A 25,213-nucleotide genomic window follows, 5' to 3' on the forward strand; every position below is an offset into this window, starting at 1 on the left:
CTTGGACTTAGAGGCAGGCGAGATTTCAGGGTTCGTTTCTCAGTGACCTTGAGGTTTGACACCAGAGCTAATTCTGTGGCAGATCGTGGGGCCTCAGGCTTATTCCGTGATTAAAAGTCATTTCTTGCATCACGTTTGTGCTTTCCCAGTCTGGAGCAGTGGGAATAAGGCCACCACGGTGACGTTGACCAGTGGTGAGGGAGGAAGGAGAGAGGAGTGACTCACTGCACCTTCCCCATAGGTTAGTTACCAGCTTGAGGTCTGAGGATGCGCTGGGCCCTATTTTAGTCACCGGAATTTGTCATCATCCAGTGCTATTTTCTGCAGCACGCAGAGGTGGCAGAGGGGTTGGGGGCAGGCCTCTGTCACATGGAGACTGTGACGCCGTCCCACTCGGGGTACTTTGGAAGCAGGCAGGCCCAGAAGGCTGGGGAAGTCGCCGAAGTTGACCCTCTACAACTCCCCTTCTAGGGCCTTTCTCTAAAACCGAGGCCCAGAAAGGGCAGGGAATCCCCTTGGGTCACAACGCGCCCCTTCCTAGGGAGAGGCAGAATGTTCTGATTCCCCCCAAAGATCAGAAAGCCCTTCCTAGCTCCATTCCTCTTTGAGTTTTCCATCAAACAAGTCCTAGAGTCCGTGATCCTCTTCAGCGCTCCCAGAGTTGACGCCCCATGACTTCCCCTTTAAGGCGTTCTTCCCCTTTAAGACGCACGGCTCCTCCCATCACGCTGCGACGCAGACTTAAGGTCCCGCCCCTCCAAACAGCTTCCGCAGGGCCGCGACGGCCGCGCGGTCACGGCCCCTTTAAGCCTGAGCCCCGCCCCTGGCTCTCCGCCCCCTCCTCTCCCGTCTCCCTCCAGCCCGCACCAGGTGTCCCCGCAGGTCGTGCGGCTCCGCGCGCCGCGGTGAGCGCCGGGCCCCGGGGGGCGTGAGGACAGCTTCTTGGTCTTCCCCCGCCCTTCTGGTGTCCTCGCGGGTTGCGGGGGCGCGGCTGGAGCTGCGACCCGGGCGGGGGAGACGGGGTGCTCCGAGCGCGGGAGGGGTGGCCGGACCCGCCGAGCGGGGGAGGGGCCCAAGTGGCATAGGGGCGGGAATGGCCCCCCGCTGTGCTGCCGGACGTTTAGGGGTGTGGGGGTCTGGCATTATGGTCCCGCGGCGTTACCCCTCTCCCTTGCCCAGCTAATGCCCCGGTACAGCCCCGTTGCGGAATTGCCCCCCCTGGTCCCCTGGGGTCCGAGCCTCTCTGGGTGGGTAGCGGCTGCCTCCCATCACGCCTCCGGGGACCGCAGTCGGGGAGGCTGCTGGAGAGGCCGAGCGGAGAGCAGTGGCTTTTGAGAGGGGCGGCAGGAGGGCACCCGCCTCCCGACTCTTGGCAGAGGTGGGGGCCACAGCAAAAGGCACAGGGGTGGAGAGTGGCCAGCGGCCAACAACCTGAGACGGACATCTGCCCGCCTTCCCCATGTCCGGCCTGTGTTGTGGGTGGGGAAGGGTTTGGCTCCGGGACCTCAGTCCAAACCTCTGCCCATCAGAGAGCCGGCGGTCACCATGGCAATGCGGGAGCTGGTGGAGGCGGAATGCGGGGGTGCCAACCCGCTCATGAAGCTGGCCGGGCACTTCACCCAGGACAAGGCCCTTCGGCAGGAGGGATTGAGGCCGGGCCCCTGGCCCCCAGGAGCCCCAGTCTCTGAGGCGGTGAGTGTTCTTGAGGTGGAAAGCCCAAGCGGTGGTCTGGGGTGGAGGGTCCCGCTGCACACTTTGGGATAACTGCTTTCCCTATTGTGTTGCGAATAATAGTAGTTACCCGCTAAGACTGTTTAGTGTATTAGGCATTGAACATCTTTCTATAGATGAAGGCAACCGTTTTTATAGGTGAGGAAACAGGCTCAGAGAAATTTTGTTACTTGCTCAAGGTCACATAAATGGAAGAGTTGGAATTTTAGCCCATGCTTAGCTGAGTTGTGTGTCTGTGGTCTTCATCCCTGTACCATATTGTCTGCCTTTCTTTTGTCTTAGGTCTCTAAGCCTTTGGGTGTAGCTTCTGAAGATGAGGTAAATAAATATACCATTCTGTTTTGTTGTCTTTTTTGTTTGCCCATTGTATTTTTACTGTAAACTTGGCTCACCGGTATTTCGATTTTTTGACTTTCCTGATTGGGTTTCCTGAGATTTGGCTTAGCTCTCTTGCTTGTTTTTAAGTATTCTTTGAGTGTTTCCAATCTGCAGTTTTTGTGTTACCCTTTCCTTGTGTTTGACATGAGTGTCCCTCATCTGACGGGTGCTGTCTCTTGGTGGTTTCATTTCACTATTTCTCTTCTGTCAGTTGGTGGCCGAATTCCTCCAGGATCAGAATGCACCACTTGTATCCCGTGCCCCTCAGACCTTCAAGATGGATGACCTCCTGGCAGAGATGCAGGAGATTGAACAGTCAAACTTCCGCCAAGCACCCCAGAGAGGTGGGTCCAGAGTCTGGTGCTGGGGGAGGATCCCCGTTTTTCTGTGCAGATAGGGCCAAGGGGGTTCTGTATTTCGATGCTACTAGCATTGGAAAACAGATGCAGCAGGAAACAAAAGGAACAGAGGGTTTTCATGTGCACTCAGGGTTCCTTAAGCATGATTGTATGATGTGTATTTTTCTTAGTTTTCTCTCTGTCTCTCTCTTAAGCCCCTGGTGTGGCAGACTTGGCCTTGTCTGAGAACTGGGCCCAGGAGTTTCTTGCAGCTGGAGATGCTGTGGATGTAACTCAGGATTATAATGAGACTGACTGGTCCCAAGAGTTCATCTCTGAGGTTACAGGTGAGGTTTGTCCTGGGAAAATCTAAAATGGTTCCTACGGTGCAGTCAAAAGTTCTACACTTTTACCCTAATTCATTTTAGGATAAAGAGTGCTTATGACTTTCAGCTGCTTATGACTTTTCTGGACCCTTGATTCTTTTCTGTAGGGCACTGAACCTGATTTCTCTTAGGTGGTAATTGGGATTGAAACTTACATTAAACAGAGAAAGGGATTTGAACTGGATAAGAGATTCTCGGGGGAGAGAGAGATGAAGAGAGAGAGAACATGAGACGTGAGGTTTTCTTCTTTGTTATCTGGAACTTTATTACTATGGTTTGGTGGAGAGGATCCACAGATTGGATGGATGGCAGTGTTGTCCAGGAAGAGAGAAATGGGATTCTGGCAGTAAGTCATCTTGAACAGGGTTGGAATTGTGGCATTCAAAGGCCTAAAGGATAAGGTCTTGATGATAACAGTAAGTTAATAATAATGTTTACTTCCCATGTTCTAGGCTTTGTGTTAGTGCTTTAAATGCATTGTCTGTTTAATCCCCTTGAGAACCCTTGAGGATAGGAAACCCTGTTCCTTTCTTGTAGATAGGAAAACTGAGGCTGAGAGGTTAAGTAATTTGCCCAAGGAGACACAGCCTTGTACGTAGTGGAGCTGGGATTTGATTCCGGGTTTACAGGATGCCAGACTCTGAGAGCTTGCTTACCTGTTACGCTGTATGGCCAGGCCTGCAGCTTATGCTCTTTAGGGTCCCAGCCTAATTGTCCCTCTCTGAGAGTGTCCATGCTCACTACATCCCTTGGGATTGTCTGATTACAGGCACGAGGGAAGGGCATTCTCTTCAGGTTTCCTCTCCTGGTTGTTCTGAAAGAGAAGCCCTATTAACCTTTTTCCAATGTAAGAAATTGATAACAATGAGAGGTACAAATGGGGAATGTTGCAGAGATTCTGGCCCCTCAGGGCGCTCACATCATCACAGTTCCTCAGTTTTTCTGAAATGATTAATGGGACCTAATTGGTTCCCTGCTACCCCTCTCACTGTTATTCTCCTAAAGGTAGGGCTTCCTCCGCCCACAAGAGAAAAACCCTAGACTCTAACATCTAAAATTCACCTTTAGTAAAAGCTGTTGGTCTCCTTTATCATGACTCCCTTTCCCACCTTTAAGTTGGAGTTTCAGTAAGAACAATAGGTGTTTTTGGTTTTATGCATTTTATATTCTTAAACCTGGTTGAGTAACACAAGGTAAGTATTCCTCCCCATGAGATAGATAAGGAAACTGAGATTTGGAAAGGTTCATGCTTGGTCCCAAATCATTCAGTAACAGAGATTGATGCTCAAACTCATGTCTGTCTGACTCTAGGCTCCTCCTTAAAGCATTACACTGTCATTGAGAATCTTCTCTGTGAAATTGCCCCAACTGGAGAATCTGAGCTGTAACAAAGACCTTCCACCAGACCGAAACTCAGTTCTTCATACAAACCTTAGACTTAAGTGCTGTCTGTTATCACAGAGAGACTTCTGCTGTAATGTATGGGCATCAGTCAGTTTTGACAATTCAAAATAAAATCATCATTACTATAAGCATCGAGATTAATGAGATTTTTGTTACAATCACTTGAGTACTTGCAGCCAGTAAAAATTTCCTTGACCTGTAATGAAAAAGTACTTGAGAAAAACATTTTGGACCTGTCTTACCTGTTAAATTATTTTGGAAGAGCTCTCTCTCCTTTGGTTTTGTACATGCTTTTGGAAAAGTGCCTGCTTCACAGAGGCAGGGATATGGGAAGCTGGAAAGGGATGTTGAATTGTGTGGGGTCTGCCTTCATAAAAATATCCTATTGCAGTAGAATATTGCTTTGCATGTAGTGGACCTTCAGAATTTATTGAACGAATGAACTGAGATCTGGGAGAAAGAGCTGAATAAAGGAAATTGATTTTCTAGTTTAGTCGGCCCTTGGTATCCGCAGGGGATTGGTTCCAGGACCCCCGTGGATACCAAAATCCATGGGTTCTCAAGTCCTTTGTATAAAGTGGCGTAATATTTACATACAACTTTCGCACGCCCTCCCATGCGCTTTAAGTCATCTCAGGATTAATTATGATATCTAATACAATGTAAATGCTGTGTGAATATTTGTAAGTACAGTGTACATGCTGTGTAGCCACCAGCATGTGGCAAATTCAAGTTTTGGTTTTTGGAACTTTCTGGAATTCCCGCCTGCCTCCCCCCCCAAATATTTTTGATTGGTAATAGGTTTAATCTGTGGATGGGGAGCCCCCCATGAATACAGAGGGCAGACTAATTCATTTTTTATTATCTTCATAGCATTAATGGCTGATATTATATTAATAATATAGGTTACCTATTGCTTTTTGGATAAGTAGACTTCAAGGTGAGAGAAGGTTATGTTCCTTAAATCTCCATTATTTTAAAATCCCTGTTGTTGGGATTCTAGAATCTAGTTTAAAAGGAACTTTGAAGCTCAGTTTTTTTTTTGTTGTTGTTGTTCTAATGTTGTATTTGGAAATAATTATAATTTCAGTAGACGTTGCAAGAAATGTACAGAAAGATTCTGTGTATCTTTCCCTCTGTTTTCCCAGTGGTAACATTTTGCATGACTGTTAGTTACGTAAAATATCAAAGTCAGGAAATTGCCATTGGTACAGTCCACAGAGCTTATTAGATGTCACCAGTTTTACATGCCCTTATTTGTGTGTTTTATCACACGTGTAGATTTGTGTAACCACCACTGCACTCAAGGTATAGAATTATTCTATCACCACATGAAGCTCATTTTTCAGTCTGACATATTTCTTGATGGAATTCCACCTCCGCCCCGTCTTCTGGGCCAAATAATTCTCCGTCGTGTGATTGCTCAGCTCTAGGGATGAAACACGTCTTTAAGGGGTTTGAGTTCAGACCGCTTCAGCTCACATGGTGTGTGAGGTTCATACAATCATGAGGGATAAACCAGCACTTTCACGGAAGGAGCAGTGGTCAGTGGTAGCAGGTGACGGTTGGCGTGGATCTCCTCTGGATGGCAGAGGGACAGGCTATGGAATAAAAGGAGTGACAGTCTCACTGTGATGTTTTCTGCTTTTGCACGGTTTGCCGTGAGCAGACAGCAGTGAGGAGGATAGCTGCCGTCCGTTACTCTGTGCTCACCTGCACAGGCGTTGTCTCATTTGGGCTTTACGAGAGTCCCTGTGATGTAGCTGTTATCATCTTTACTTCTTAGATAAGGGAATGGAAGTTACTTAGAGGTGTCACTAACTTGTCTGAAGACGCACAGTGACTAAGCGGGGGAGCTGGGATCTGGGTGCAGGTGGGCTGACCCTGGAACCCTCACTCTTGACCACCGTGTGACTCAGCAGACATGGAAACTTCCAGGGATAGAGGCAGGAAGTTCTGAGTTTTTGACTCTCGAGCTTAGGGCAGATGTGCCTGGATGACATGAACACATGCTGAGAAACCGCGTGCGGTGGCCATTCTGAGTCAGACGCTTGGCTCTAACTCTGCTGGTCTCCGTGACCGGGGGCAGCCCCTTCCCCCGAGCACGCCTTAGTTGCTTCAGCCTCACAGGTGTCCATGCGAATCGGATTTTCTGCAAGAATTTCTCAGAAACTATTGTGAGGGCCGAGTGGTTTTCTTTTAGTTATTCTGGCTCCTGTGCTGGAGCAGGGTCCCAGAGAATCCCGCGTCTGGTGGCCAATATGGCCAAGTACCAAATACAGCTGTTTGCGGATGACTCACATCTGGGGTGTTTGTCCTAAACTACCTCTTGCCTGCTGTCAGGTACCTTTTTAGTTGCTTCTTGCCCTTGAGGGGAGCATTTCACAGCAGTGCTGGTCTCTGCGATTCGGGGAGCGCTTGTGGCCAGAGTGTGCTTCTGCAGGACGCTCTAGTTGAGAGTAAGGAGTGACTGGAGACTGAGGAGGGGACTGGTTATGTTTCAGCAGCATGGGATAAAGGTATCGAGCGTCTCCTTATTAGGTCTCGTACTCGAGCCAACAGTCTAGCTGGGGCAAAGGAAAGCGCAATGTTGCCTGTAAGAGCTAGTGAGGGACATCCGGATATAAATGTTGAGAGTCCTTGAAATTAAGTCCATGGTCAAAAAAATTGTCAACTGTATATTTTATTATATTAGCAATAAAGCACTTATTATTTATGATTAAGTGAACTCTGAGTCTTGATCCTTTTTTTTTTCCCTTCACATTTTGACATTATTGTCTTAGATGCTCTAGTTTGTTGAAATTATTCAGGCAGAGTCTCAGTTGAATGGAATAGAAAGCTCTGTTGTACATTAATAGTGAGGAGGTAGACCTGCCTTCTCGTGTTAAAAGCAATGACAGATCTTCTCACTGGGCACAAAGACAGGATGGCCATGTTGGTGTCTGGTTTGTAAGGACTGGTGCAGAGCAGAAGGAAGGAACACTGCAGGCCCATCCTTCTCTACGTTCGCTCACTCCTTAGGGCCCCTTTAAATCCTTTAACTAATCTGTCTCATTGCTTTTTTTTTTTCCTGGCCCAGCATAGTAAAGGGCAAAGTCCAGGAGGTTGGGACCGGTTCAGCACCCTCATTTGATACGTTTATTCTGTTGTCTCAGCAGTGCTCTTTGTCACAAGAGCTTCTAAGACAGTTTCTAGAATTAGACTTAGAAACATCGCTCTTGAAACCAATCAAAAGTGACAGAAGTCAGAATTTATCCCTGGGGGGATGGGGGCCTGTGCGAGTCTGGGAGGGAGGGAGCTGGAAATGCTCCGTATGGTGATCTGGGTGCTGGTGCTTTGAGTGTGCTCCTAGGTGGAAATTCGTGAAGCCGCATGCTTAAGTTTGGTACACTTTAAGTGCTTTCATGTTTGTGTGTTACATCTCAATTAAAAAGTGAAAAAAAAAAATCCAGTGGGAAGAGTGAGCCCATGTATTTTAATTCTAGCCTAGCAATCTGCTTCTCAGTTCTCTTGGCAGGTATGTTAAGATGAAATGTGAGGCTCATTTGTTGGGAGGGTGTGAACTCTGTAGATAGAGACAGACCAGGCGTTTGGTTAAGGAACAGGCAGCTCCTGTGCTCCCCCTGGGTTCCTTGCCAGTTCCCTGCAGCACCTTGAGGAAGGTGGAGGCCCAGTGCCTGCTCTTTCTTAGCGAGGGCTCTTGCATGTCAAATAAAAAGGTTTGGTCCTTACTTCCATCCTGAGCCTCCTTATTTGGTCTCCGGTTCCTGACTCAGTAAACTGCCCCAGGCCTCTTGGGCGTGGGTTGTATGTTGAAAATCTAGTAGTAGTTTCTTTTGACCGGGGTCTCTGAGGGATTCCATAGGATTTCGTCTGCTTTGACTTGGAAGTTTATGTTCTCCCTTCCCTGATCCTGCACCGATCTCCCCACCCCTCTGCTCCTTGCAGACCCTTTGTCTGTGTCCCCCGCCCGCTGGGCGGAGGAGTATCTGGAGCAGTCAGAGGAGAAGCTGTGGCTGGGAGAGCCCGAGGGAACGGCCGCTGCCGACCGCTGGTGAGTCCGGCACTTGTGGAGGGAGCATCACACAGTTTTCCCGGCCGCCCCAATCTCCTCTGTCCACAGCCTCAAACCAATTTGCAGTCCCTTCATTTTCTACTTAAGGTTTCCACTTGTTATTATTACCCTTATTAATTTATATCTCAAATACACTGAGTCAAGAATCCTGACTATCCTACCGAAAGTTTGTAACTGTATCTCATGCACCCTGTTCCCTTTTTAATTTGGAGCCTGCTACTGTCTGTTCTTTCTCTCTGCAAAGATACGTTTGGGAAAGGGAGAGGAGCTAAAATCAGGTAGCTGGCGCGGGTGTAGACAGTCCCAGAGAACATTCCTTTGGAGAAAGTGGGTGTGTTAACCCCAAGGATGATGAGCAGTGTGTTTTGTGATGTTCCTGGATCATCTGCCACACCTGCCCAAATGTCCTTCTTTAATGTCAGTTGCAATTTTTAGATCCTCAACCAGAGAGCGGAGTAGTATCACCTTCTCTGTTCTCCGATGAGAACAGTAACTGCCCTGGGCCGGGAGTGGGGCACAGCATGGGGAAGGTGGTGGCAGACTCATGTGTGAAATGCGTGTCCTTCTGTCCAGGTATGACGAATATCATCCCGAGGAGGACCTGCAGCACACAGCCAGTGACTTCGTGGCCAAGGTGGATGACCCCAAATTGGCTAACTCGGAGGTGAGCCGCATCCCGCTGGTGCCTGGCCCAGCAGAGCTGGTCTAGAAGCCAGGAGTCTTGCCTCTCTTACTCCAGTTTAGTTTAAAGAGAAAGAGATGAGCTCCTAGGTCCACTCCTTCCTGGCTGGAGAACAGGGACTTAGGACCCTGCCCCTTCCTTCCAGTATTCTTTCCCTCGTTCCTTGCCTACTGACCCTTTCTCTTTTCTGTTCCTTCTCAAATCTTTAGAGCCAGAAATCCCTTTCTTTTTGCTCTCTGCTTTTTTCAGGGCCTTTAGCACATCTTGCCTGCAGCTAGAGATGGTCTGGGGAGGGGTAAGCGCAGGCTCCTCTGGGCATGGTTGAGAGGGCGCACCAGGAAGTCCTCTCCCAAGTGGCCCGTGTGTGTCTCTGTGCCCCAGTTCCTGAAATTCGTGCGGCAGATTGGCGAGGGCCAGGTGTCCCTGGAGTCCGGTGCAGGGTCGGGCCGAGCTCAGGCAGAGCAGTGGGCAGCAGAGTTTATTCAGCAGCAGGTAGGACATTGTCACCTCCCAGTCCCACCTCAGAGCCGGCTGGTGCTCTAGGCCATGGGTTCAGAGTTCAGTGGTCCCAGACGGGGAAGGGATTTTATTGCCAGCTCGTTTTGGTAGCATCCAGATCCTGAGTGGGTGGGAAAGAGTCTCTGAGAATGCTCTTCTCAGAAGTGCCCAGGTTGGTGGTGCTGAGTGGGTATTCAGTTGGTGTTTAGTGGGTAGGACGTTGGTGGTGGTGGTATGACCATCCTTCTCTGTCACAGGGTACATCAGATGCCTGGGTTGACCAGTTCACAAGACCAGTAAACACATCTGCCCTTGAAATGGAATTTGAACGAGCCAAGTCAGCTATAGAGGTGAGAGCAGGCGGGGCGGGTGTAGACAGTCCCAGAGAACATTCCTTTGGAGAGAGTGGGTGTGTTAACCCCAAGGATGATGAGCAGTGTGTTTCGTGATGTTCCTGAATCATCTGGGTCAGAGTTGCTTGGAATGGGGTGGGTGCCTGTCAGAAATGCAAGGTTCTGGGCATCACAGACTGCTGAATCAGAATGTGGGGTTAGGATTAGGAATCTGCATTTTAAAAAAGCTTTTCAGTGTGATCTTAAACACATTGAGATGCAAGAACCACCGCCTTAGGGAATTGGTGTTGGTGGAGCTGAGGGGCAGGGTGGGGTGGTCACCACCGATCTTCTGTCTGCTTTCCCTTTCTTACAGTCCGATGTCGATTTCTGGGACAAGCTGCAGGCGGAGTTGGAGGAGATGGCTAAACGGGATGCTGAGGCCCACCCCTGGCTTTCTGACTACGATGACCTTGTGTCTGCTTCCTACGATAAGGTAGGAACTGGTGTTTCAGACTGCAGGATTTCCATGATTTATTGTCTCTCCTTTAATCCTGAATTTGAAGGGTACCCACTCTTAGGCAATTATTTTCTTGAGTCCCCCTTCCATGGAAGGGGGTCCGTACCATTCCCTTGCTCCTGCCCTCCCCTGGGCACTGAGGGTGCGCTTCGCTCTTGGGATGTGAAGGTTAATAATAACGGACCACCCTTGTCAAATGATAGCAAAGGTGATGTAATACCTAGGATGGAGGTTTGCACGTGATGATTTAAGAGTGCAGACAAAGGAGCCCTGCTTCGGAGGCTGGTTGAAGACATTTTAAGAAGCCTGTTAACTCCTCTGGTGGAGAGTGGTGGGCAGTAGACCGTCTCTGCCCTCCACGTTAATACCTATTTACTTTTTCAACTCACAAGTTTATTTAAAGTTCTAATCTCTTCCTGTAGGTACTAACCACTTGCCCCAAATTTAGAGTATTTAAAAAGAATTACATTAAATAACTTAAATGTTAGGAAAATTTCCCAGTAGTTGGTGGTGAAAGATGGTTGAATTTTGCATATAATGTGTTCTGTTGACTTTAGAGGTGTATGTTACATTGGGGTACCACTGTGGAAAAAGTCTGCTTGTGGGTTGTAAGGTATTTGGGGATGTGGTTAATAATTGAGCTGCTGAATTGAAGCATGATGGGGGAGGGAGAGAGTTGTTTGGTTTTGAGAAACAGGAACTGAGGAGGTGAGTAGTGGTGTCTTTCTCAGCTCAGACCTGGCTGGGGCTGGAACCAGGGCCTGAGGTGTAGAGCAGGGTGCTGGAGTTAGCTCTTGCGAAGACAGAGAAGCGTAGCGTTCAAGGTAACTGACAAAAGGCTAGGATTTGAAGGCCAGCGAAAGTCTCAGTACTAGGGAAAATACGGCTTTATTATCCTAGCTTGCTCGCCTGGGAGCTGTTCTGTGATGGAAAAGAAGAGAGCTTACTTTTTGGGACCCTGCCCTTAGTTTTGCCAGAATAAGAGTTTCTTCTATAGAATTCTGATGAGGAAGAACTGAAGGAATTACTTGGAGATAATACTTTTATTAATTTGTAATAAAAATTTGATAACTTGCATAGGCCCCATCAACTTACCACTTACGGCAAGTTAAAAAGTTTAGGGAAAAAGTTCCATGTTTCTGATAAATACAGACGTAGCAGTGCTTCCACTTAGCATTTTTTACTTCCGTGTTAATGACACGATAGGTGGAATACATTTTTTAATCCCAAACTTAAAAACACAGTTACGTTTTTAGATTCTTGAACCCTATTTTGATAACATTGACACCTTGGGGGACTGCAGAATTAGGATTAGAAACATTTGCATTAATGCACATAATATACTCTGCTTTATTCCTAATAGTGAACATTTCAGATTTTATCTCGCTTCGTACTATTATTGACTTGTATGTCAGTAGTCCTTGTTTTATTTTCAAATGTGGATCTGACCCTGTCAGATGCATTCATGAGTCTCTGAATGTACTGTTTTTTATTGATAGTCCTTAAGTTTTCAAGACAACCTTTAGCTCAAGCAGGTGTTGTATACTGTTAGCATAAAAGAGAAGCTTCTGTGATGTAACACACTGAGTGATCCTCTTTTTGCAGAAAGATCCTATAAGATGTTTGAGCAGACCGCACAATGGCTCAGACCTCATGCCTGGCTTGGATTAGACTTTTTAGGATGCAACGGTGACCCAAGCTTATCCTGCCTCCTGTGGGTTGTTAAAGGTTCCTCCAGAGGGCTCTTTTTTCCAATCTATGCAAATATTCTACTTTTGAAAAATTCCTCTCTGATCAGCAATTGATAAAATGTCAAAGAGGACAGGTAACACAGACAAGAGGACGAGCGGAGAACCCTGTGCTTACAGCAGGGTGGCGCTGACCTGTTGTGTTGTCCGTGAGGATAATACCGATCTATGAGCAGTATTTTAAGCTTTTTGTTAAGGTTCAGTGAATGTTCTTGTTTGATCCTCTCTGCAGCTCTGAGAGGCAGGAATCACTTTCATTAGGAAGTTGTGTTCCAGGTGGCAAAGATCTGTTTCCCACGGGGTAGCTTAGAATATGGATTGATGATGGATAATAGTTGAGAGTGAATGCAGAAAGATTTATTTCTAACAGTCTGGGGTCGGGGTCGGCAAACTGCGGCCCACGGGTAAACCTGTTTTTTTATGGCCCATGCGCTGAGAGTGGTTTCAATGGTTGAAAAAAAGTGAAAACTCATAATTTGTGAAATGTGAAAATATGAAACTCAAGTTTTAGTGTCCACAAATAAAGTTTTATTGGAACACAGCTATTACTTGTTTACACATTGTCTGAGGCTGCTTTCTCACTGCAGTGGTGGAGACACGTGGTTGTGACAAAACTCTTACTCTCTGCCCTTTACAGAAGACGCTTGCTGACCTGGGTCTAGGCTCATTTCTGCCTTCTGAGTTTTCATGCCCCAGGAACACTGCATACTCTCAACATGAATGTACCTTCTATACATTTATCCCAAATCCGTCTCCTATATGTCTCGCTTCTTAAATCTCCATTGTGATGATTTTTTATTTGTCAGAAATAATTTGCATCTGATGACATCTAATGACTTAGAACTTTGCTGGCAAGATTTAAGAATTTCTGGTTCTTGAGTAGTTTCACAACAGTAGTGACAAAGGGCCTCACACGTGTCTTTATTTTGTAGTTTCATTCTGATTTGTCCTTAACCCCATTTGGAAAGGGCCCTGCCTTGTATTTTGCATCTTGTTTTCATTCTGATACATTGTTTTGTGTTGGTAACCATTACTTTCCAAAAAGGAGCATTTTATTTGCCTGTCCCAAGTCACACGCTTATTAGGGACCCATTTTATCTTAACACCTTGGCCTGCGTGGATTCCTGTGGACAGATCTTTGCACACAGCGTCAGAACTCTTCCCTCAATGAGAAAGCCTCAGCTAGAAGAGAATGTGTCTTTCCCAAGCATTTTCTGACCTTGGAATTTTGGAATCTAGCTTTCATTTACTATCAGATACAGATTAATATTAATAACTTTTAAGAATGAAATTGGGGAATAAATTAAATTTTTCGAGGTGCTTGACCGCACTGCTGTCCAGTCAGTGGGCACATGACTTTGAGCCGGGTAAGAGTTGCATTTGAGTGGCAGGGCCTCTGCCTCCAAATTGCATTTCCTTTATACGTTATCACACTATTACAGGATAACAAGAAAAGCCTTTTGAACAGCTAAAGAGAGCTTGTCTCATTACCATAGGCAGATCCTGTGAAGAAATGTGCCCTGTCCAGTGAGGAGAAGGATGTGGTCAAGGATGTGGAAATACAGGCTTATAAAGGCTTCCTAAAATAAGCGTAGTCCCCGCACGGATCAGAGCTCGCAGACTTGCCTGGCCCTCCGGTCACTGTGAACATAGGGTAGCAGCGCGAGCGGATGCGGGGCGACGGAACTGTGCCGGTAGACGGGCTCCTTCATGACACGGACAATTTGCCAGCGTTTGTCCAGTTACCTTTCTGGAGGCTTCGGCCTCTTCTCCACTTCTGTCTGGGTTGTCATCTCCATTCCTGCTGCCCCGCGGTGGCTCCCTCCTCCACGGGGTCTCACCTGGCTTCTCCTCCTTGTAGGGGTACCACTTTGAGGAGGAGAACCCGCTGCGCGACCACCCGCAGCCTTTCGAGGAAGGGCTGCGACGCCTCCAGGAGGGCGACCTGCCTAACGCTGCGCTGCTGTTCGAGGCGGCCGTGCAGCAGGACCCGAAGCACACACAAGTGAGCGCCTCGTGTGCCGACTGCAGATCAGAGACCGCGCCCTGCGGTTCTGGGGGCCCAAGGGCAGTGCAGATGCATTAGGCCGAGTGACTGCCCGGGGTGGGGGTGTGAGAGTGAGGTGGCGAGTGGGGGGAGCCAGAGGGAGGCACGGTGGAAAGCTGCACCAGGGTGATGGGACCTGTCGCCCTCTCTCCAGGCCTGGCAGTATCTGGGGACCACCCAGGCAGAGAACGAGCAAGAGCTGTTAGCCATCAGCGCGCTGCGGAAGTGAGTGCACCGAAAGGTGGGGCCGAGTGGCCCCAGGGCTCTACTCACAGCCTTCAGAATGATAGAGCCTTGTCTTCTTTTTGGCCACTAACAGAAATGTTTTCTCATGATAAAACTCCAGGGTTTGGAATGAATTTGGAGAAACTGGCTCCATTTCTTCATCAGCTCATGGTTTTATTTGTGGGACCCGGGTTGGTTCGTTGGCTGCTGAAATTTGCCCTTTCTCAGATCTGTAACTTAATTCTTAACCCAGCTGTAGAGGGTCCCTGTACCTCTTAATTGAGGGGTTGGCAGGTGAGGCCCCCTCACTGCATTCTGAAGCTTGGGTTGCGTCCCAGGGTGCCGAGGGGTGTGATGTCACTGCAGAGGCCAGCTCTGCCCATCTCGGTCCAAACAGGTGCCTGGAGCTACAGCCAGATAACCGGACAGCACTGATGGCACTGGCTGTCAGCTTCACCAACGAGTCCCTGCAGCGACAGGCCTGTGAAACCCTGCGGGACTGGCTGCGCTACACGCCGGCCTATGCCCACCTGGTGGCGCCCAGTGAAGAAGGGGCCAGCGGGGCGGGACTGGGCCCCAGCAAGCGCATCCTGGGATCTCTGTTGTCCGAGTGAGTGTGAGGAGTTCCTGGGATGGCGAACGGTAACCTGGGTAGAAGGAGGACCTTGACTGCGGAAGTTCGGATGGACTGAGGCTCAGGGTCTAAAGGGGAGACTCGGGACTGGAAAGAAGGAGGGATGCTGGTAGATTGACGCACCTTGGGGATATGATTGACTAACTGAGTTATTTTGGAGGGCTAGGAATATAGACGTACCCATCCACTTGCTTTTTTGCATTCATTCTTCCTCATCCAGCTCCCTGTTTCTCGAAGTGAAGGAGCTCTTCCTGGCAGCTGTGCGCCTGGACCCTTCATCCATTGACGCCGACGTGCAGTGTGGCCTGGGAGTCCTTTTCAACCTGAGTGGGGAGTATGACAAGGCAGTGGACTGCTTCACAGCCGCCCTCAGCGTTCGTCCCAACGTGAGCCCCACAGGAGGAAGGGAAACAGGACCTGACTCTGTGCCTCCTGGAGGACCTTTGTTGGGACCCAGTGCTCCGTGTGCTGACTGCCGTGGAGAACTGGGGAAAGGAGGGAGGGAGCCCAGGGTCACCTGGGCTTAGAGGGGTCTGCAGGGGGCTGGGGGCGGTCGCATTGCGGCCACACAGTGAGCTGTTGAGGAGACAGGAACGGGGTAGTAGCTTATACCAGCTACACAGGGGAGCTGGGGGAGATCGCGTGGCATTTGACCTGAGCCTGGCTCCTGTTCCTCAGCCTCCTCCACCCTTGTCCTAGGACTACTTGCTGTGGAATAAGCTCGGGGCCACCCTGGCCAACGGAAACCAGAGCGAAGAGGCAGTGGCTGCATACCGTCGGGCCCTGGAACTGCAGCCTGGCTACATCCGGTCCCGCTACAACCTGGGCATCAGCTGCATCAACCTGGGGGCCCACCGGTGAGAGCGCCTGCTGAGCAGTGAGCGCTTGGACCAGTGGCCTCCTTCCCGGCCTGGACCCCAGCTCCTCGGTCCCTGATCCTGCTGTTTGACTGGCCAGCCCCAACTCTCCCCGCCACCCCACCCCTCCACTGGTGTTCTGCTCACCGGCTCTCATTCTCCTTCCTTGCAGGGAGGCTGTGGAGCACTTCTTGGAGGCCCTGAACATGCAGAGGAAAAGCCGGGGCCCTCGGGGCGAGGGGGGCGCCATGTCGGAGAACATCTGGAGCACGCTGCGCCTGGCCTTGTCCATGCTGGGCCAGAGCGACGCCTACGGGGCGGCCGACGCCCGGGACCTGCCCGCCCTCCTGGCCATGTTCGGCCTGGCCCAGTGACAGTGGGACGGGCTGCCCTGCGAGTGTCTGCTAGGAGGGGTCCCCGCTCTGGATGTGATTCCCTCTCCCCAAAAGGGCCTACCAAGGGGGTGGGCTGATGACCACAAGCGGTACGGCCTCTCGGGCGCTGCCTTGATGTAGGGGCAGGCGGTGTTCTCGTTCCTGCATAATCGCAGGAGGACGCGCGGTGGGTCTCTGAGTCCCTTGGTAATTCAAGGGCTGCGCATCCGGCTACAGATCTCTCTGCTCATCGTGCCCTTTCTGGTGCTGCTTTTTGGGTAGGACCCAGAGAGATAGGGTAACTGTTGTCATCAGCTGCCATTTCTCGTCGGGTCTGCCACCCGTCACACCTGTCCTTTCCCCGCTTTTACTGGGAGTTGGTACCAGTGCAGCTGGCTTGGGCAGTGGTGTGTGGCGGGTCCTGTGGAGCAGCTCTGTGATGACTGTATCTGGGTGGGGTGTGTGAGGGGCTGGCTTGTTTGATTTAAATGTTGATTTGCTCAGCAGCGCTGAGTTTTGTAGGGGTGCTCGTAGTTCTGTCACTCTGGGACCTCTCCCGGCTGTAGCTCGGATTCCCTGGATACGAGGCTGCACGCAGTGATGCTGGCCTCATTCCCGGGGAGCAGAGGGTCCTCAGGAGCTGAGGGGTCAGTGTGTGGGGTGGAGGGCGGCTCACTGTGGAATGAATCCAGAGAGGACCAGGCGGGCTCAGGTCCAGGGCTCCGGTCTGGGCCCTGTGGTGGGAGCACAGAGCCCTTGGGGCGAGGATGTCGTGAGGGCAGCCACCCCCCTCCCCTTAGAAGGACCTGCGAGTAGGACCTGAGCTCAGTCTTCTGGAACGTTGCTTCAGAAATTGCCATCTTGCCAAATTCCTAGCAAAGAGGGGGTTCAGTGTTACCTTGAGCCTTTGCCGTGCTGCTGGGAATGTTTCTAAGGGAGAAGGGGGAAACCCCTCCCTGCATCACCTCCACAAGGCGAAGACAGAGGGAGATGCGGGAGCAGCGGGGGTTCTGCTGGGGGGGGCGCCCTCACCGCGGAGACGACTGAGGTGGCCGCTGAGCCTCTTGCCTTTTCTTCAGTAGCTAATGATCAGAGAGATTGTTTTTAAACTGCCATGGTCCCAAGGTTCCATCCTGAAATTTATTTTTCTTTGTATGAATATGTGTAAATGATTTAAAAATAAAACTATAAAATATTTGTATGAAGAATAAATGGAACTGACGTGGGTATGAGTCCTGCTCCTGGGCGGGGAGTCCTGAGGTTGGGGCGGGGGGCGGTGGGCGGTGGGTGGGTGTTTGGAGGTTGGTATTCAACAGTTTTCTCTCTTTATCTTTCACATTCTCTTTGGTGTATCTATTACTCATCCATCTGCCCTGTAATTATTCAGCACCCGATACATCGAGGACATGATCAAGATGGTCAAGGCCCCTGTGCTCCTGGGGCTGATGGTTTAGCAGCAGAAACAGGTGTTTAACAGCCGTGCACTTCTCACACTGTGTTGCTTCTGTGCAGGAAGATACGGGGTGCTGGATAGTTGCATGGTATTCTTTTTTTGTTATGAATTATCCCATGGGAGGATTTTTGTAGTTTTTTTCAATGCTTAGGGCTTCTAAAGGTTTTCATCTGGCTCTACCTGGTTTTATCAGGAACTCTGTCAAGAGCCATAGCACGAGAGGTCTCTCTCCTGGGGAGAATTTTAAAAATATAAACAAATTTTTGTATTTGGAGATGAATGTCCAGGGCCACTTTAGAATTGGGGGGAAAAAAAGTATCTAAAAGAGAACTGGCTCAGTAAATTACCCAGACAGCGAAATATTATTTAGCTATTATTTATGGAACACTTTCCAGTGACAGTCAATGCCAGTAATGTAATGAGAAAGAAAAGGTTAGCAAACTTTACAGCTTAGCTCAAGAAGAAAATACATTGAGAAGAGACTAAGGAAATTCCCAGTGTGATAACCGTGTCAAGATTATGAGCAGTTCTCTCCGGCTTCATCACACTTCTCTGTAATTTGCAAGTTTCCTTAGTGTGTGGGATGTTTTTGTAGAAAAGAAAACATCAGGGGAGGGGGCATCTGTTATCCCCGCCTGGGTGACCTCGGGCTCTGAAGGGCGGGGGTGCAGGGCCCACGGGCCTGGGGATGGACCAGGCAGGCTGAGGCAGTTTCTAGTGTGGAAATGCAAGGAGGAAAAGAGTCTGGCGGAGTCAATGGCTTGGGACTGAGCTGACTTCTGGTTTTAGCAAAATCCCCAGGTCGATCTGCTTTGCCTGCGCTGGGTGGCACGAAGGCTTCCAAGAGGCTGCTTGCACGGTCACTTCGGGGGCCTCTTGAAGCCACGTCAGATTCAGCCAGTATTGATGGAGAACCTGTCACATGCCAGGTGCTGTCAGGTACCAGGGTTATAACCCACAGGGCAGACAAGGTCCCTGCGCTCATGGCTTATGCACCGGTTGAAGGAGAAACAAGACAAGTAAGTAAGAACATCTCAGTTACATGTGCTGTGAAGAAGTGAAATGCACCTTGCACTGGAGGGCAGAGCGGGGCTTGTGGTGGGGCAGCATGAGACCACGCGGTCAGGAAAGGCCTTTGTTGTGAGGCCAAAGCCAGTGGACACACTTAATTCTGATGTCACTTGACCTAACTGTGGCATTTGATCCTAAGGCAGGTCTTCCATGCCTGGTTGTGCAGACGGTGCACTGCACAATTCTGGGGAGTGCTGTCAACATGGTCCATGTGAATGATGCCCCCCAGTGGTGTGCGTGTGCAGTCTGGCTGCGCTCAGTGTCCTTGCATTGATGGCCATTCTCTCCTTTAAATCCTCTCCCCCGCTTCTCTTATTTTTTTCTCTCCTGAGATTTTACTTCTCTGTCTCCTTTAAGTGTCTTTTTGTCTATCTTTCCTTAAACCTGCTGTCCCTGGGGTCTCTGTTCTTGTCTTTCTTTCCTTGCTTTGCAGGATTCTTTGGTGGCTTTGTACACACCTGTGGCTGTAACTACCATTTAAATGGTGGTAACAGGCCAGATTAGATCTCCGCCCCCAGCCTTGGATGCCTTGCACACTGAACGTTCTTTGTCCTCTACTTGGATGTTTCCCAGTCACCTTCAACCAATTCAAAACAGGAATTTCCTTCCAAACATTTCTCCTCATTTTGCACACCCTTGGAGATGTATCAGGAGAAAAGAGTGGATGGGTCTGGCCACCTCCTCCTTATTTTCCTGTGATACCCCCTCGTCACCCAGTCCTGCAGGATCTACCCCCTCAATAAGGCCCACAAGGGTCCTCTGGTTTCTGTACTTCTGCTGTTACTTGCATTCAGGGGTTTGCTGTCTCTCTTGGGTTACTGTGAGAGCTTCTTGTTGTTTTTTTTTTTTTTTTCTCATTTCATTCATTCTCAACCCCTCATCACTAAAACTGACGTACCTCCTTAGATGTGACATGCCGTCTCTTATCTGTGACTTCACACAGTTCGCACAACATATAAACACTCAGTCAATGCCTGTTGAATGACCTGGATGCAAGCTAGAAATGTGCGCTGAGAATCAGGACACGCCCAAAGAGCTGACCTCCACATGCAGATAAATGTTTTGATCCTTCCCTATTTGGAGAAGATGAATTGAAATCCTCAGTCACTGAGCCTTCCGCCTCCAAGGGAAAGTGCCCTGAGACAAAGCCGGGGGAAAGGTGCTTTCCTAGATGGCTCTGGTAAAGGAGAGGCACGAGGGTAGCCTCCCCTTCAGAACAAAGCCGTGGAATGAGCCAGTGACCCTGTTCAGCTGGTTTTCGTATGCAACGGAGAACACAGCTCCTGGGAAGAGGGCTCTGCAGGGCTGGGGTGTGTGTCCTGCACAGAGGCTCCTCGGTGCCCAGGGCTCACGTGTCAGCAGTCGTGTGGCGTGGCAAGTCTGCAGCGGTGGCTTTGGAGACTGCAGCTTGGCATCAAAGTGATTTGTGAGGGACCCTGGCGCCGGGAATCAGCAGAGCAGCATGACAGAGACAGCGACGGTGCAGGGGACCGTGCGTGCTGGAGCCGTGATTGCCTTGAGGCCACTGACATCCGACGGACTGCTTTCTGGTGCCTGGGGCGCTGCGCCTGGTTGGTCCTGCTCTCATTTACACAGGCTGGGAGGAAAGAGGAGAGTATTGGAGCAGAACTCAACCATGGCCAACTGATGAGAGAGTCAGGAGAGAGCTCTGCAAACAGCACACTGGCGTGCGCACACACACAGATCCTCAAGAAAACGCCAGTAGAGCACAGGACTTCTTAGAACCAAGGAATATGATTTTCTAAGTAAAGATGCAATAGAGAAACAAAGGATGATCACTGCTGCGAACCAAGCTGATGACCCGAAAAGCAAGCAAACATTATAGAAAGTGAAAAAAACAGAAAAAATAATGAGGGGAAAGACAGGGCATTAGGAGGACAGATCTAGGAAACCTAATGTATAAAACTGAGAAATTACAAAAGGATAACAAATGAATAAGTGAATTAAACGAACAATGGAAATTATCCCTGGGCTCAAGGCTCAATTAAAAAGCTACACTGAGTCCCACATAAGATTAATTAAAAAACGGTGCTTCCTGGTGTTAATTGGGATGGTAGGATTCTAGCACAGCAAAGCCTATGTGGAGAAACTTAATCACAAGCACAGGGTGGCCTTAATTACTATAACTGATGGTGAGGTTGGAGCGGAAACCAGGGGACCCTGACCCGAAGGAAACTGGGGTGACTGTTAATAGACATGGCATCCCTAAGAGCGAGTGGTTGGTAGCCAATGAAAGACAGTATTGCAAAGGGCTGATGGCAGCTGTTCAATGGAAAATCACGGTCCCTTGGCCAGGTTCAAGTTCTTAGTTATTGATTGAAAGGGAGGCTAGGTCCCTTTGAAAAGGAGCCATGCGATGCTACCACAAATATATTCAATAAATATTCTCCAAATCCTCTGTAAATGGACCGACGACTATATATCTGTAATCGAATACTAGAGAAAAGAGAATACCCAAATTTTTAAGGGACCTAAAATGCCATCATGACCTTACTTGATCTACTGGGGACTGAATGGAAGCCAGGATTGTGTGGCGTCCTGGCCCAAGTCCTTCGTGTCATGGGTCTAGTGTGATGTTTCTTTCACTATTTAGCTTTTCCTGACTAATGCAAATCAGTTACTGCTTCTGAAACCATCGTCCCTGCTGGTTTCCCAGACTCAAACCTTACTTCCCAACTCTCCCTCACTCCCACGTCCCATCAGTGACAAAGTTGTACTAACTGAGCCTCTTATTCATTGTTTAACATTGTTAAGTCTGTAACACTCGCTACAAAGACTACATTTAGCTTAGCATGTAATTTATGAAGCACAATAATGAAATTCTTTTCAGCTTCAGAACGAGAATGTTATCAAGGACACTGAAACCCTGTGCTCCCCTCCGTTTTATCTCCCTGTCTTTTCTGAAGAAGTAACCATTATCCCGCTTTTTACAAAATTCCTCTGCTTCCCTAAACAATAGTGTGCTTATTTTTGAGTTTTCTGAAAATGGTATCATTCTGTTGTAGTTTTCTGGGATTTGCTTGTATTCATTTCACATTATATTTCTGTTTCTGGCTTTCTATTTGGTTTCATTTAGCTTTTGTCTGTCCCTATGCCAATACCAGCTGCCTTAATAATCTAACTACGTCAGAAGCCTTTGTCTCCTTCCGAGGGAGTCCTCTCCCCCCGTTGATTCATGCTGAGTTAACAAAAATCCTGAGCCTTTGCTCTTACATATATTTATGTATGTACATATATATGAATACTATATATCTATATATGTATATATTTAAAGAATTTATTAAGTTCCATGAGAAAGCCTATTGAAATATTAATTGGGATTGCATTTAATCTGTGGATGAATTTGGAGAGGAGGTAGCATCTTTATAATGATTATTCTGTTCCATGAAACTTGTATAAATATCTTTCAATTTATTTAGATCCTTGTTATTGTTTTAATGGAAAGTTTTATATTGTTAGATTTGCTTCTAGGTACTTGTTTGCTATTATAAATTACATCTTTATTAAATTATACATTAAAATTGTTGTTTAATTGTACATTAAAATTAAAATTATATGAAGATGCAATAGATTTTTTTTTTTGTATAATGATTTTATATCCAATTGCCAAATTCTCTTACAAATTCAGTAGGTTTAGTTAATCTGGTAATAGATTCTGAAGGATTTTCTACAATCGTAGTTAATTATAACATATAAAATCAGTGGTCTTTTTTTTTCTCTCCAATACTTGTAACTTCTATTGTATCTTTTTCTCATGCTGTGCAATCAATAACATCCAACACAATTTTGAATAAAAGAGTTTGTTCTCGCTTGTGTATGCAATGTTTCTAACTTTTTACTGGTAAAAAAATTTTTGCTGTAATTTTTTTGTAAAAACAATTTGTCACTTTACAAAAGCTTCTGTTTTCCTTACTTGCTTTCTTTTTTAAAAAATGTAATTATATTAAAAAACATGAATGTGTGTTGAATTTTTTAGAAATCTTCAGATAAATATAAATTACAACTAATTATTACAATCTTATTTTATTCCAAAGTTCTAGTCATTTTGAGATTTTAGAAATTATATTGAAGCTAACATCAATGAACAATACAATTACTGTTGATTTTCCAAATGTGTCAGAGAAACGTGGCATTTAAAATTTTACTCAGACTGAGTAAATGGGCTAACTTTGTAGTCTACGTAATTTGTGCTAATGAGGAAGACTAAGAAAACTATTTTATAAAGACATTAATTATTTAAATTACTAAATTTAAGTATTAATTAAAACTATTTAAACACCTGCATGAACACACATCTATATATACTTACATACTCTTAAATAATGGCAAAGGTAATGACTTACTGTATCTCTAAGGCAAGTATGAGTAATTTAGGAAGATTCGTGTAATCTAGGTTTTAGGAAAGAAAAATCCAAAGTCTTGCATAAGCTACAATGCTACATTTGCATTTTTATTTTCTAATGTAGGAAAAATCAGGCAGAACATATATAGAAATATTGTATGTCTAAAATTCATGTATCAATTTACTTTGATCCAAGTAAACTTGGATAAAAATTTAATTCTCACATTTATTTTTACCATCATAATTTCTTTTTTTTGGTTTTAAGATCTTAGGACAGAAAGTTTTAAAATATCTTTCAATTTGTAATAATATATTTGAAAGGAATTTAGATCTGGATTTTTTTTTTTTTGGAGGGGGTAATTAGGTTTATTTATTTATTTTTTTAAAGAGGAGGTACTGCGGATTGAACCCAGGACCTTGTGCATGCTAGGCATGCACACCACCACTGACCTATACCCTCCCCCCGGTACCCCTATCTTGTTCTCTATATCTGTGATTCTATTTCTGTCTTCAATTTATCCATTTTTTTCCCTCTAGAAATATGTAACTGCTGCAGATGCTGCTGCTTTTTTTTTTTAATTGAAGTACCATCAGTTACAATGCGTCACTTTCTGGTGTGCAGCACAATGTCCCAGTCATGCATATACATACATATATTCATTTTCAAAATTTTTTTCATTAAAGGTTATTATAAGATATTGAGCATAGTTCCCTGTGCTCTACAGCAGAAACTTTAAAAAAAAATCTATTTTTATATATAGTGGCTAACATTTGTAAATCTCAAACTCCCAAATTTATCCCTTCCCATCCCCTTTCCCCAGTAACCATAAGATTGTTTACTATATCTGTGAGTCTGTTTCTGTTTTGTAGATGAGTTCATAGTGTCCTTTTTTAAATTTGTTTTCTTTTTTTCAGATTCCAGATATGAGTGATAACATATGGTATTTTTCTTTCTCTTTCTGTCTTACTTCACTTAGAATGACGATCTCTAGGTCCATCCATGTTGCTGCAAATGGCATTATTTCATTATTTTTTGTGGCTGAATAGTATTCCGTTGTATAAATATACCACAGCTTCTTTCTCTAGTTCAGATGCTGCTTCTGAATCAAAAGGCTGGAGTTCCCTTGGGGTCCTGAAATCATAGGTTTTCTATTCACTATTTTTCTTTTTTAAAATCTTTATTGTTCAGAGTATTTGCCATTTAAAAAAATTCAGCATCTTTCAGTGTTCTTAGGCATTCATGCAGGAAAACAGACTCTCAGTTGTTCAAACAATAGATGAAAATTATTCAAGTTTGGTCACATTAGCCATTACACGGCAGCCTTGTATTTCAAAGAAAAGAAAAGAAACAGTTCAATGAGGGGAAAAAACCCCATCTACAGTCTCAGGATAAAACCATCAAACAGCTTGTCCTAGGATTTCTAGCAAGTCAGGCATTTATCCTACACTTTAAGGCAGTGGGTCCCTTGTCTTAAGGAAAGGCTGCCACCTAGAGCCATGTCTTTTGTTCTCTAAGCTTTATTCTGGTAAAAGGCTCCTAATAATCTGGGGACACATCCTCTGATCCTTGCTGGATGGCTTATTCTCAAATGTCACACGAAAAAGAAACTGCCTCCAGCTCAGGCAATTTGTATCTAACTTGACAATGTTTTCAAATAATTTTGAAAATTTTCAAGAGGACAGAGCGTAAATCACTCTTCCTTTGAATTTGACTACACAGGCTTCAAAAAATTTATGTGCGAACAACATTTGGCAGCCGCCACTATGCCGAGAAACGATTGCTACCATCACTATCACATATTTGAAGTTCTTACTTGCTGAAGGTTCTCAAAGCCAAAGTAATTCTACGTTTTTTGGACCACATTAAAGGTAAGCACAAGTCAGACTGGCTCCAAACTCAAAAGAAGATGTAATCACTTGGAGTCATTATCCTCTGCCTTTCATCTCTTCTCAGTTGAATCAACCAGCTCAAGGCACTGTAGTTTAGTTTCAGTGAGAACCAATTAATTGCAATCTCTTTGTTTGAATAAATGGTCCGATAGAAGAAGAAAACATCATATGGAGATGATCCAGTAGGAGGAGGAACAGCTCTAGGGA

The 25,213-nt window shown here is 46.8% G+C and overlaps 1 protein-coding gene across 2 annotated transcripts; it reads left to right on the forward strand.

Moving 5' to 3' along the window:
- The first annotated feature begins 761 nt into the window (after positions 1–761).
- PEX5 (peroxisomal biogenesis factor 5) lies at positions 762–17,426 on the forward strand. 2 transcript variants are annotated; one of them, XM_031444164.2, is made up of 16 exons: positions 762–905; positions 1,530–1,692; positions 2,014–2,049; positions 2,321–2,453; positions 2,663–2,794; positions 8,186–8,291; positions 8,886–8,976; positions 9,376–9,486; positions 9,750–9,842; positions 10,201–10,320; positions 13,954–14,097; positions 14,294–14,364; positions 14,762–14,974; positions 15,219–15,384; positions 15,698–15,855; positions 16,028–17,426. In XM_031444164.2, the coding sequence occupies exons 2-16, from the start codon at positions 1,546–1,548 to the stop codon at positions 16,227–16,229; spliced, it is 1,923 nt and encodes a 640-aa protein (XP_031300024.1). In that variant the 5' UTR covers positions 762–905; positions 1,530–1,545; the 3' UTR covers positions 16,230–17,426. The 2 variants fall into 2 exon arrangements, with proteins under 2 accessions (XP_031300024.1, XP_031300023.1); XM_031444163.2 differs by lacking the exon at positions 9,376–9,486 and having other exon boundaries at positions 785–905.
- Positions 17,427–25,213: the final 7,787 nt, after the last annotated feature.

This window comes from Camelus dromedarius, chromosome 25 (genome assembly GCF_036321535.1).
Source record: "Camelus dromedarius isolate mCamDro1 chromosome 25, mCamDro1.pat, whole genome shotgun sequence".
In the NCBI taxonomy this organism is placed as follows: domain Eukaryota; kingdom Metazoa; phylum Chordata; class Mammalia; order Artiodactyla; family Camelidae; genus Camelus; species Camelus dromedarius.